Source organism: Lepidochelys kempii, chromosome 11, assembly GCF_965140265.1.
Source record: "Lepidochelys kempii isolate rLepKem1 chromosome 11, rLepKem1.hap2, whole genome shotgun sequence".
Classification (NCBI taxonomy): domain Eukaryota; kingdom Metazoa; phylum Chordata; order Testudines; family Cheloniidae; genus Lepidochelys; species Lepidochelys kempii.
Window position 1 is genome coordinate 60,843,353 of NC_133266.1, and position 14,499 is coordinate 60,857,851.

The window sequence follows — 14,499 nt, forward strand, 5'->3', positions numbered from 1 at the left end:
GAAATACAAATCAAAAGTAATGGTCCTAATGGACTGGGAACAGTTCCGTCTCTAGTCAGGGGTGGTTGAGAAGGAACTGAGGGGGAACTAGCCCACAGGCGCTGACTAGCCTCTTGGCGCAAAATAAGGAGAGACGCACATGTGTGAGCCTAACGGACACTACTACCAAAGTTCTCCAATCAGCAGCGCAGGGACACAACCACAACTACAGAGTACCCCCCACAGGGACACTACTTGCAGAACAAGTTAGCTTAACTTGAGTTAAGAAGCTTAACTCTAAGGATGTTGTAAAATGTAAATAAAGACTTGCCTGCAAAGTTTCCTGCCCTTCCTAGGAACTTCTGCTCAGCAAGAATAGAATGTATCATACTGTCTTATCAAGAGACTTTACTGAATTCTTTGGTGAATAAATGGGGGAAATACTTCCTATTCAGCTTGGCTAGGTCAGGGTGGAGCTCAAGGGTGTCTATAACATTTCTCAATATAGGGTCAAAGAATTCTGTTTGAATAAGCTCCTCACTATTGTCCTTGTTGGATTTAATGGATTCCAGCTCGCCCTTTCTTTTGCGATGCACTCTCATTGCTAGAGAGAATGCTTTTCTAGGGCTGTTTACCCTTAGCCTTCTTGGATATCGACGACACAGACAGGTGGGAGTTGGGACCTCACTCTCCCCCCAGGAGGTAGCGCTGTTTCTTGGAAGGAATTTTTGACACAAGGCTGTTAATAGCACCTTGCAGGAGACATCTCTTGTCTGCCCTTCTTCCCCACATTGGCCATTTCGCCTGCTGTGTGTGTATTGGAGTGGGGGTCGGGAACATATGCTCACAGTAAGGCAAAAAGAAGCCCAAATGTCTCAGGCCACAGAGAAACAAGAAAAGAAAGTTTAGCTGAAAAGGGTACCACTGGAGTTGTGTGTGTTTGATTAGCTGAAAATAGAGCAATAGGCCAGCAGTAACAGGAGCTTGCTCTGGAGCACAATGGTTGAGCTGTGGGAAATTGTAGCCAGGGTCTATGGCTCAAGGGGTTCCTCGCCTCCATTACGGATTAATTTTGGGGAGGATTGCCAGACAGACATTCTTATAAGAGAAAAGAAGAATATTTTGCTGGTTATATGAGTGTTATCAACTATTAATTTCAATGAGAGTTGAGGGAGCTCAATATCTTTCAAGATTGAGCCCTAGCAGCACAATTATTCTGTTAGCAATCATAGCAGGTATCATCCAGCATAAGTACAGTAGAATCTTTCACAGAGAAGGGGAATTCTGTTCCGTCCAGAAAAGTAGATGTATCCTATATACACACACACACACCTTAAAAATCAGTGCTGGTACACGGAAGTGTAAATTTGCTCAGGGGGCATTCTCCCTGCTAAGGTAGCATGTGTGTTTAAAATAAGTTTATTTTATGGCTGGAACTCCAAATGCACATCCTCCAGCGAACCTGGCCACACCATAATCAACACATGCTATCTGGCCTGCGCTGGTCCTCTACAGCCACCCACTTTATCTCAAGGGGGCTTTGCAGTCTCTGTACTGCTGCAATCTTCTTCCGAACAGTAGGTTTTTCATCTCAGGGGAAATAAACTGGCCTAATCCCTAGATAAATTTGGCCCTTTTCACTCGTTTGTTCAACCACAAGGAATAGGGAGCCTTGGATAAAGGATGATAGTTTAATGGTTCATTTAGTTGTCCGCATTAGGTATAAGCCCAGTTCCCAAAGAGATAGAAATTTGCAACCCTTTGAACCAATGGTTAGTGGGTTAACAAGCTGGCATAATTAAAAACAGGCTTTTACAAAACAAAAGCATTTCCTTCACATATGTGCATAAGAACCGTTTTTACTACAGGATTGCTTGTGAGGGGCTGGACCTAGGTATTTTTGTCTATAGTATCTGTTCAAGAAAAAGCCAAATGAAGAACTAAGTGGATTTTGTTCCCATTGCTTTCCTGATCTGCAGCAAAAATTAAAATACAGACATTCCTTGAAAAGGAGGTACCTAGAAAGCAGTAATAATGAGTTTGATTGGACTGATTCTGGCAATCAAAGTCTGAGCTAGCAAATCGATGGCACTTAAACTGCCAATATGAATTTGAGCTGCAATGACATGCCAAAGGGCAAGAAGGGTATAGTCCTTCTTTGAAAATCTATGGTGACCCTAGTTCTGGAATACTATATTTACTTTTGGGCACCTCAAATTCAAAAACATGTAGGGAAGTTAGAGGGTGTATGGATAAGAGCAACAAAAGTGATTAAACCAGTTGGAAAGATCGATTTATGAGATTTAAAAGAATACATTATAGCTTGGCAAAGCAACAACTATGTGTGACTATAACATTCTTCAAATACTTGAAATGAATAAATACCAGAGAGAGAGGAATAATTTAGGGTGGTCCATTGGAGTATTAGGCACGAGAAAATAACTAAGAAAAGGATTAGTTACAAGGTTATTTTTGTTCCATTTTATGGGGCAAACTTAGTCTGCACTTTAAAACCACTTAAAATCTATCTAATACAGAAAACCATTTAATTCAACTATCAATCTCAAAACTTTTGAGATTGATATTTGTTAAGTTATGGAATAACCTTCCAGAAGCAGTAATGGAAACCTCATTGCTTGAAACATTTCAAGACTGACTGGATACAAAGCAATAAAAATTTACTATAGCAACAATTCTGCATTGGCCCCCAGGGATGGACCAGTTGACTCATTATCAAATTTTTCCTCTCTAAATTCTATGAGTCTATGCTACAAAAATGCAGGTCAATATTTTGACCTTACAAACCCTTGACACATATTATCCTTTTAAGTATAATCCTAAATGAATGTACATTTTCCTAGGTACAATTTACATCTAGAAATAGCATTGACATAAAATTCAGAAACCTAGATAGGAGTTATGGCATACACATAAAAATAAAATTTGCTACTCCAAAAGGGGTGAGTAAAATCTTTTCATGGTAACTCTTCCGTATTTCCAAATCTTTAATAAATTTAATACATCTGGATTATCAGATATTTCTGTCCTTTGCCAAACCAACTTTAACTTAATACGTTAGAACAAGTAGAAGGCAGCCAGTGGAAGTAAATTCTACCTGACTGCTTTTAGAGTCTAAAAATTATATTTAGACAAAATAGTAAAAAAGACACAATATAGTATTCCTTAATGTAACCATATTTAGTGTTTGCCAGGTGGCCAATAAAATCCTGTGTTCCACTACATTTTTTTCCTGCTGTGATAGTTGATTCATAGCATCGACGGCCAATCAGTTTCCCATAACTAAAAGACATTTTCTACTGTTTGTCCAATAAAAAAAGCACACTTCTTTCCCTTAAGGGTGAGGTCTGTAATACTGCAATCAGGTAGCATACCATTGGACACTAAAAATTAAAAAGGCTTGAAACAGTCTTTGAGATGATTAAGAAAAATGGTTAATTTAAAGACAACCCCCTACCTCCCTGCAACATTTATCCTCCCATTAAAATAAAGAATAGAGCACGGTTAGGAGAAAAGGGTCCTTCTAGCAGGGGAGTAAGGGAGCGAAAGTACTGCATTAGAAGACATTCCATTCTACTTTAGTTATGCCATTTGCACAGCTATATCTAGAATACTCAAATAATTAATGTTTTCCAGTCAATACATACATGACTTATGCACATATATGTAATCAAGACCAAGTCAAGCAGAGTGTCCGTAGAGTTTGCTAAATAGGTAAAATGATCAGATATTTCTAGCCCAGCTTTTCACAAAGTATTTATTCAAGCCAAAAATTGTACACACATTGTACACATGGGTAGAATCCCTCTACTTGATTTATTTATAGGGAAACATTCTGAAACACCATCTTTTCTTTAAAGACATCTGATCTTGACTTTACTTGGACTGAATTTTCTTAACCTCTCTTTCCCAAGTTCTTTTATAAAATAAAGCTATTAAATCCTACATGCAATGGAAAGAGTGGGAAAGTTCTTGAAGAACTTCATCCTGCTGATGCACTAGACGAAACTCATAAAATTAGCTATTTGCAAATATTCAAATACTCCATGTTTTCAAATATTCCATGCTTTCAGTGAAGCAGTTTTAGAGAGTCAGCAAACTCTTATGTCAACTACTATACACCATAAAGGTGTAAGTAGGTGAACTAGCTTCTGTGAACAATGTGGGAGATTACTGCATTATTTTTATAAAATGTGTGACTCAGTTTAGTTGTTCAGTCTTGTGCTGCTTGTTACCTGATCTCAACAGGTTAACTTCTTTTCAGAGACACCCACTGGGAGTGAGGAATGGGTGATCAATGCACCAGTGGGTGTCAATTTGCCATACCGGGGTTGAGTGAAAGGACTATCGAGACATATTGGCATGTGAATAAATCCACCTGGGCAATACAATAGTTATGTTAAAGAGGTGGACAAATCAAAAAGACTGGTTCTACAAGTTAGCTGGCTGGCAACTAAGCAATGGGTCATCTGGTGGAGGACTTACATCGCCTGACAAGGTTAATCCAGAAGTCACCTAAGGAAGGGAACTGAAAGTTATAAGAGACAGGGTCATAACGCAGAGGTCATACAGATTCCATGATTTGGAAGCCATGTGCAGAAGAGAGGAAGGATCCTGGATACCTTAGACTCTGACCAAATCTCAAAGAACGCTCAAGAGCAGTGAGGAAATGAGGCAGGGAGTGGTTTTATTGTTTTTTCTGGTTCTGTGTATTTCTTGTGCTGTCTAAACTAATGAATGTTTGCTTTTGAAATCCCGTTGCAAAGTCTATTTGCTTCAACTATCCAATGTCCTTGAAGAGGTGAACTGAAAACCTGAGTGGGCACAAGGTGGGAGGTCTTGGTAAGGGGTATGCTTAAGCTACTGAAGAGTCTGGAGGCGCCAGCACCAGTTTCAGGGCCTGGGCGGTTGGACTGCAGGGTCTCCGAAGGGGTGCTAGGCAAAGGATCTGTAGTATCCTGAGCGTATGCCTAAAGACCCAGAGCCAGAGGCAGTGCTTGGACTATGCTCAGACTCAAGAGGATCAAGAGTACAGGGGTCCAGTATGGTAGAATCCAAACAGCAGCTTAGTGAGTATCCTGCTGGGGGAGCTTGATGAGGGCTGTGACTGATTTCTGCAAGGATCTCACTGCAGGATTTCTTCACAAAAAGTTTCCAGGTGTGGTCTCATCACAATTAGTGTAAGCAGTCCAATGTAGCTTGTTTTGGTCATCACAGAAAAGGCAAAAACATTTAGCGTAGAATGAAGGAAAGAAGACTGATTTTACAAGTCAGCATTATATATTCTTGTAGCTGATCTTCTTACCAAAAGCACCCTCTTTTCAGGGACCATGTTTACAACACACACAAAAGGAACTCACTATGTTTGAGTGGTTTTGCACAGTAAAGAATAAATTGTCAAACTATTTTTAAATACTTTCCTTTTTTAAAATTTATTTTAAAAGGCCAGAGATAGATGCAAAGGGAAACATATGGTGAGAAGAAAACAAAGGGTGAAATTACAAACAGAAAATGTACAAAAATGAATATATATATATATATATATATATATATATAATGTATCTGAACAGGCAATTCAAGCTACATTAAGTTTTTTGTTAATAATAGTATTTCAATTTTTTCAAGTTGTGACTTTACAAGTTGCACTTAGATACCATAAAATGAACACTGTTTCAAAAATTATTCAATCAAAACCAAGATTCTCTGACCAAATAGTCTCACCCGATAAAAGATTTATAAAAATCTAATCCATATCCTTCACAACAACCCTTAAAATTACAAAAGTGAAAAACATTGCAAGCTATCACATGCATAATAATCCTTGAACTGCAAATCTAATGCAAAGAACTGAAAATCAAACAAATACAGAAATAGGGGATACCTCTTATAACTCTACCAAAATTAAACTTTAATCTCAAACACAAGCAGGAAAAAAAAAAGATTTAAGCACGCAAATGTGTTAACACAACACATTCTATGAATTACCACAGGTTTTATGTAATATGTGTATGTTATGTTGTGATGACAAAAGCTAAATTTGAATAAAATGGACATTAAGTTCCTTTTAATTTCAATAAATATTTTTAAAATGTAAATTACTTTTCACATCTAGTTCATTCAATAAAAACAGCTTGTCTTGATGTTCATAAAAACATGGCATATGTATTTTGTTCCAAATTACTTTTAGGACTTCAAAAGATTTCCTGCATTCCTTCCTTCCTTGAAAGGAAGGGACACATCCATTATCTTCAAGCCTAAATACCAAGAGAGGTTCATGGACCAGCTGTTATGTATAGCATTTAATAATATTTTCAAAGAGCCCTCCACACAAACACTGGATGTTTATGCTATTCTAAGAAGAGATTTCAATGCTACAAGTCTATTTGCTCCTGTTCACAAATACTGCAAACATTTATAACTATAGAGCAGTATGACCAAGCACGTTTTCAAGCATTTAGAGTATCAACTTCTATACAAAACACTTCCACCCTACTGTTTACATGTACTTGACAGCTAAATAAGATAAAAGGTCATATGTACCATTTCAGTCAGTGTTTTCTTGTAAGAATGTAATTAAAACTAATGTACATGTCAAGTGACATTATTAGCTGTACCACAAATCTTTTGCCTGCGTACTGGTATTGACAATTTCTCCTTCCATGGTAGCGAAATACTCAGTTACAATTTGGTAGTCTTAACCTATTTGAAAGAAAGGAATGGAGCTGGTCTGCTTCACATTTTTTCTTTGCTATAAACAAAGAACAGCTCAGACTGAGACTGCAAATATTTATATTAATCTCAATTTATAAACAAAAAAAAAGACACTCCCATCTGTCTCAAAGGGATATTTATGAATCATCTAAGACTTTTGAAGATTCTAGTAAGAGCTTTAGCTTTCCCAAAAATAAACATGAGACACAAAATTGTAAGGAAGTCTTTGTTAGACAAGATAAAACAGATGGACTCAGAGGACTCGCACATAGCATGATGATGATCACTGGAAAGTGCTGTGTTGAAGTGTATTGAACTACAGCAGAAAATCTTTTGAATATCCCAAACCAAACAGTTTCCCCTCCCCTTTCACAAAGAATTGCAGTTTCCTTTTTAATAAACTCAATGGACTGTTTTTAATTCCTGAGGTTGGTAGTGCTCAAGAGAGGAACAAACTTCAAGTCAAAGAAAAAAGGCTGCATGAAATTCCAACACGCACCGAAGTGTTTCACACAGTAATGGAATAGATTACTTCTTCCCAGTCACATGTCTAAAACGTGCATCCTGGGTTGCAAATTTATACATATAGACAAAAATCTGTCCATCAACCTATTTACAAACTGAATTCTTTAGGAAAAAAACTGCTTTTAAAATATGCACATAAAATATAGCATCTTGCGAGAATATGATGCTCAGAGTTACTACACAACATGCCATACACTTAAGATTGGCAGAATTTTTTTTTTTTTTATTATTTCAATAGATATCGATATTTATTTTTAAGCATTTTTCTTCTATTTTTATCTATTTAAACTTTCACAGCTGTGCAAAATTATGGCTTTTAAGCTTTTTATCCCAATTTTTATCTATTTAAATTTTCAGAATTGCGGGAAACCACTGGGAAAAAAAAAATCAGACAATGGGGGGCATGGGAGGTCTCACAATTATTTAATGACCGTAGGCATTGAGATTCAAAAAGTTATAGCTTTATAACCGTTAAATCACAAATTGCCAACATCACCTGTCCAAAAAGTAAATGTCCTTAAAATCAAACACTAGAATTGTCAAGCACCATTTTTCTTACTTTGCCCATAAGTAAATTTCAATGATCATCAATGGAAATACTTTTTCATTGAAATTGACATTTACCGACAAAAAACGAATCCTTCCAAGCCTACGTACACACTACTATTAGACATGAAAACCCAGTTAACTAGGGCTTAAGTGCATTGCCCAACCTTACTGAATGCAAATTAGTTGGTTATTTCATATCAGTTCCTTTATCTAAGGAGGCTGCTCCTTTGAAGTTAGAAACTTGAAGGATACTATATGGAGCAATCTCTCCATTCAGAAAAAGGTGGAATATACCTAGAAAAACTTATGTTAAATTATGATCCTTAAGTACATCTGATATATCTAATTATGTATTATTTGACAGATTTATAGCCTTTACATTATCCAAATATTAAAATACTATACTACTGTAAACAGATAAGTTTACATATTCTTTATACTGTCACTATAGACATTACGTAAATATTAACAGTTTGATGCAAATTTCACAATTATTCCCCCCAAAAAATCTTCTGACATTGCTTAAGAACTTGCTCTTTAACTTGCTATTCTTAGCTTTCTGTTACAGAGTAGATTTAATCTATATCTAAAGCCTGTTCGAAGTTTCACAGACAACATCCTTTTAAGGCTCTCTTTATGGAATGATTCACCACAGTACATGGAAAATGTGTGGATCTCAGTAACAGCAGAACATCTTGCTACATTTCTTATGAAGTCATCTACATTGTAAATGGATGAGGTCCCCACTAAACTTTTTCCTTTAAAATTCAGTCAGTGCTACTTCATTCAAGTCTACAGAAATATACTGCAATGACAACATAAAACTATTGAAATTTACAAAGCAATTTTTTCAAATACACTATAAAAAATCATAAAAGATGTTTAAGGCTACACTCTGCCCAGCCATTCTGTAATCTTACTGCACTTGGTCCGTTTGCTCTTGGTCCATTACTTAGACAGATGGAAAACAGCACATCACAGCAAAAGACATTTACAAATGACAAAGATCACGAATATTGTAGACAAAAAAAACCTAATCACAAATTTTGCATGAACAAACAGTAACAGTAAAGCCATTAATCAGATGTTTAAAAAATAAGAACTAAGTCAATATACAGATGTAAGAAAGAATGACCAGCAAGAACAACAACAAAAACCAAATGACTAACACAGAAAAGTTCCTACTTAGTGTTGCAAGGAGAAAACCCATATAGGTTTTTCTGTATATTTTCATTCACAGAGTACAGGTTTCAGAGTAACAGCCATGTTAGTCTGTATTCGCAAAAAGAAAAGGAGTACTTGTGGCACCTTAGAGACTAACCAATTTATTTGAGCATAAGCTTTCGTGAGCTACAGCTCACTTCATCGAATGCATCTGATGAAGTGAGCTGTAGCTCACGAAAGCTTATGCTCAAATAAATTGGTTAGTCTCTAAGGTGCCACAAGTCCTCCTTTTCTATTCACAGAGTAATTATTCTATACATATGGAAAATAATAAAGCAGGAGTATTGTATGCCATTATCCAGTTGACTGATTAATTCCTTTTATATAGAAATTCATCTATTACTAGGATATCTACATTTGCTGTGCTCTTGTCTAACTTATCTTCTACAATGACTTTACCAAAAGGAAGAATCCTGAAAAACGTCCATGTAAAACACTGGGTTATGAATAAATGGTTTTTCACCAGAAGTTTTTCCAAAGACTAACATGACTGATCAGGTTTCGGATTTTGGGTTTTTTTAACTTTACTTTTATGACTAAAGCAGAAAACCTATGTATTGAATCTAAATAATATTCTATTTTCATGAGATTCTCTTGGTTTATCAAGCCCTATTAAAATATATTATGAATACTAAACTGTTTGCCTAATTTAGCCAGCTGAGGGCATTGTTGTGCAACTTATGCTTTACAAATTCATTGTAAGAACTAGAAAGATGTTTTACAATTCCATTTTTAAATTATATCTATTCTCGGTGACAAAAATTTAGAAAGGGGATGTGACCAGAAACAGTGACATCTGATAAGAAAAACCCACATTTTGACACTCTTGAAAATTCCATGTAAAGGTCACTGTACTGTAATTTCAAATTGTAATAGTATTTCCTAGTCTTCAGACTCTAGATTTTAAGATTCAAAATTACATCGTACTTTTGAAGAAAAATAAGTCTAATTTGAAAGACTAAAAAATGTAAATAAGTTTAAATACATTAAATTCTGTAGACAAAAGACTTGCCTACCAAATTGAGTTTTTATACTTTTATTCTAGTGTTATAAATAAATACTGAAGATTTTAGACCTGGTTCTGCCACTAGCCTGCTGGGTGACCCTTGGGCAAGTCACTTCACCCCCACAACCTTAGCATCCCCACCTGTAAAACCAGAACAATGCCATTGACCTCCTTTGTAAACCTCTTTGAGATCTATGGATGGAAAGCACTGTATAAAAGTGAGGTATCATAATAAATCATAGAACGCACCTAGTGGAGAAATCTCCTATTGCACCCTTCCCTTGGAAGGGCTGAAGCTTTGCTATCAGCAATCAGGCTTAACACGCTGTTTTAATTAGAGCGTAAATAGCTTACTCAAACTAGTACATTTGGGAAGTAATTGCTAGAGGATAGGGAAAGATCAACTGTAAGGAAGTTTGCAAAAAGCTACAGGTTATGATACAGGCTCACTACAGTCTCCATTGCTGAGGTATTAATGGCTAAGGCTCAAATCACTGATGCAGTTTCTAATTACAAGGGACACTGGTATAGCCACAGGCACACAGAAAGGAGAGACACAGACAGACACGTCATAACTTACAGGTGTCAGCTCAGCCTCCTCTTCTGTGAAGTCAATGTGACGCTTGGACTGCCTGATGGGATGTCCCACAGAAACATTATGCTGTGAAAATGAAGGAATTGGGGAGGAGTAGTAGTGGGAAAATGAAAGAAAAAGGCACCGTTTATTATCATGCAGGAAGAGTGGGAACGAGCAGTGATGTGAACCAGTAAAAGAAAGAGAAGTGAAAATAAACATATCAAGAAACATGCAACATCCCTGTTCCCACCCTGTTTTGCAACAGCCATCAATACTTTTTAGGGATAAGAATATATTCTTATTTTCCCCTTCCACCTACAAAAAAAAAATACACAATTTGTTTGTGTATTACATTCTAGGCTATTTTCTTTCCTAGTAACCAATTTCTGATGAGTATATTTGTTTATTTTCATGTAATATGTTAACTTTACCCATTTTTCAGCTACACTGAAACTGATTAAGAAGAAACCAGACTCAGATAATACACAGTAGTAAATAGCTATGGGTTTGTGAACTAAGATGTATTCTCTCCTTTGCACCTTTCGTCATACCTCCCCCCAAATATTCTAACCCCAAACACAGAAAATAATGCCACTTATAGCAGTACATTTCCCCCCTTTAACTAACTACAAATCTAAACCTAACACCACGTTAAACTAAAATGGAAGGCTGTTTTTGTTTTATTCATAACCAGTCACATCCAATCCTTATCCAACTCGGTAAAAATTAACCAATATCACATGCAAGAATGACTCAGCAGCAACTCAAGAATAAATGATAGCCTCCAATTGTCAACTGTCCCTTCAGTAAGTCTCACTCCACAGTGTCAAGCTCCTCTATAACCCACAAAAAGCCCCAGTTTGCATTTCTGTAAGTTGTAACAGTATTTGATTTATTAAAGAAAACTACAGAAATTCCTTTCACATTTTACAACTCCATTGAATGCTGCTGTGTTCCTAATTTTGGTCAGCTGTTCCAAATGTGTTTTTGGGCCAAGTATGGCCAAACAAGTAATCTTGCTAATTTTACACAGATGTTGCATCTCTCATCCCCTCTCTTCTCCAATATGAATCCCTGCACTTTTTTAACATTTAATTATCTCAGTAGCAGGAGGACAAGAAACTGGTTTACAAAACAGAAAAATATTCTGTGATTATTTATAAGCGCCCATACTAATTCATCACAGCTTTTAGGGAGAGATTTTCATTGGGAGTTGGGTGCTTCTGAGAGAAAACTTCTGAACACTGCAGCATAACACTACGTCACAAACCCATTTTTCTGTTTCTCAGTTCAGATTCAGTTCCTTGGCACAAACCTGTCTCCTCTTAAGTATGAGTTGTGCAGATTTTCTTATGAAGTTATTAATTTAGAGGTTTTAACAGGGTTCTATGAATATTTGAATTCTTGTTCAATTATTTTCTTATGGCTTGTCTACACAGTGAGGTACCACTGTTTCTCACACGTTCTTGTCAACTGCTGGAAATGGCCCACTTTGATTATCACTACAAAAGGTTTCTCCCCCCCACCCCGTTCTCCTGCTGGTTATAGCTCACCTTACCTGATCACTCTTGTTACAGTGTGTATGGTAACACCCATTGTTTCATGTTCTCTGTGTATATAAATCTCCCCACTGTATTTTCCACTGCATGCATCCGATGAAGTGAGCTGTAGCTCACGAAAGCTTATGCTCAAATAAATTGGTTAGTCTCTATGATGCCAGAAGTACTCCTTTTCTTTTTACACTACAGGAAAGTGATTTCTAAGTGCACTAACATGTTGTGCATTAATTGGTCCATTCAGATCTCGCTTGTGGGCACTAAAAGTTTTCTAGTACTCTTTAATGTAGTGCTGTTTGAAACAGTATCAATTAATGCGCAACAAAAAGCACATCCCCAGAGTGCACATTACTCCACTATGTACACATGCCCTTAGTTTGTCCGTATTAATGGTACAGTATATATTATGCATCTGTACCTATTGACTGTGCGTGTGGAGGGGGGGAACACAAGGGGGAGAGGTGGAGGTGGAAAGGGCTATTTATATTTTCCTACTGGAGTGCACAGTTCCATACTGGTCTTCTTCATTAATGGACATTTGAGGAAGGGGAAAGGGAAACTGGTTTGTCTCGTGGGGACATGTGAAGGAGTGAAGTGTTGAAAGACTTAGAAAGATCACTTTACTGGGGACAGCTGTGGTATCGACAGTAAACTCTGATTAGTCTATTGTTATCAGCAGCTCTAATCAGAAAAAGCACATGGATGCATGGACCAAGGCCCAAACACTTCAAGGAGGTTCTAGTTCACCTGACTGCTATTGGAAAGTGTTCATACCCCCTCCATAGATCAGGGGACAGGCCATCATTTGACCAGCTCAGTGAAGGTTGGAGTCTTGAGTTAAGCCTCTTCTTCCTAGAAGGATACAGCGTTGGGCACAGGAACTTCTCAGATCCTATTTAAATTTTGGGAGGAGTACAGTGCTGAGGGTGATGTAACTATCTGGGTAGACAGACATCTTCATACCAATATGAGTAATCTGCAAGGTGCTATTGGTAAGGCTTCTTAAGAAATAGATTCAGATAATAACTGGTCATAGTGGAAAATTTTAGGGTTTTTTTCCTATCATACACACAGTTTTCTCTTCTGTTTTAGTGGAATGAGTTCATCTTCTATTTTCAAGCCTCTTAAGTTTCTGATAGAAAGTGCAGTACTTAGCCAGTACTTTTAAGAATGAATATATTTTTATCTCCCTCTCTCCTACTGCTCCTTGTGTTTGCTTTTTATAGCTTTAAGAAAAGTTAAGGTGGAAAGGAAACAGTCTACCATGTTTGCCTTCAAAACATATTACTTTAAACTCACAGAGGGATCGGGGAGACAACACATAGCCCTAAAACTGAATGCAATGAATATATGGCTGTAGTAGCAACACCATACATTTTAAAAATTTCTATTCTACTAGTCAAACAACAAATTCCTTCATTACTGTCAATTTAACCAGCCAGTTGTGACAGACAAGACATTCGTTTTTAATTTTAATTTAAACATTAGCACAGAACATCCTAAAACTATGATTAGGGAATTGGTTCAGTTCTGTCTCAGAGGGAAGAATGTCACTTATTGAATGGTCAAGAACAGTTCTCTACATCAAGTAGGTTTTCCATGGCGGTTTCCAGTCTAAACACTGACCCAATCTAAGCTTTCCTAGCTTGTGTGATCTGAAGACATACCATAAAGTGTCATGGCTGCAGGCATGGAAACGCAATAACAATAACATGTTGATTTTAAATAACTTTAACACTATAACAGGTTATAACTATAACAGGTTATATATTAACCAAGAAAACTATATTAACTGAAATGTCAAGATATTTCAGCAATTTAACTACAAAACTATTCATTAAATGGCTGGAAGTGAGAAAGTGCATGTAGGCTTCCAGCACTGTGCACCAAAGAAGTTGATACTATTTCCACAAATGTTTGCAACGAAGTAATAAGTTAACTAAACAAATGATAAAATTGATTTGCAAACAGACTGGAGTTTTAGTTTTCTAGGATTTTCCATTCCAAAGTTCTCCCAATCCCTCCCCACAGTTCATCTCACTTTCCTTTTTATAAAAACCACGCAGTAAAAACAACCAATATTCTCCAAAAAAGCCTTCTATTACAGACTACCTTGTAGCTATAGTACATCATACAAACAGAATGCCGTACTGGTCTTATACACAAACCACTTATGGGAATGGCTAATGCAGATGAATATTGCAATGCATAAACAAACAAGTTCCTAAAAATTACAAATTGATAAGTTTATCTTTAAGATATTTTGAATAACTCCATAAGATTTGGCAAGTTATGATTTGTATTTCAGAAACATTTTAATAACTGGACTTCTGATACTTGTGCTGCCAAAAAAG

At 36.7% G+C, this 14,499-nt stretch overlaps 1 protein-coding gene across 7 annotated transcripts in view; it reads right to left on the bottom strand.

Moving 5' to 3' along the window:
* The window catches only part of RAPH1 (Ras association (RalGDS/AF-6) and pleckstrin homology domains 1), a 158,990-nt gene that overhangs the window by 48,484 nt on the left and 96,007 nt on the right, over positions 1-14,499 (bottom strand). For 5 of the 7 annotated variants that reach the window (XM_073306498.1, XM_073306494.1, XM_073306492.1 and 2 more), the window contains one exon: positions 10,593-10,673. The exons of the other annotated variants lie outside the window; for them this stretch is intronic. In XM_073306498.1, the coding sequence (XP_073162599.1) occupies positions 10,593-10,673 (81 nt within the window). The remainder of the gene's footprint in view (positions 1-10,592; positions 10,674-14,499) is intronic. 7 annotated transcript variants of the gene reach the window in all.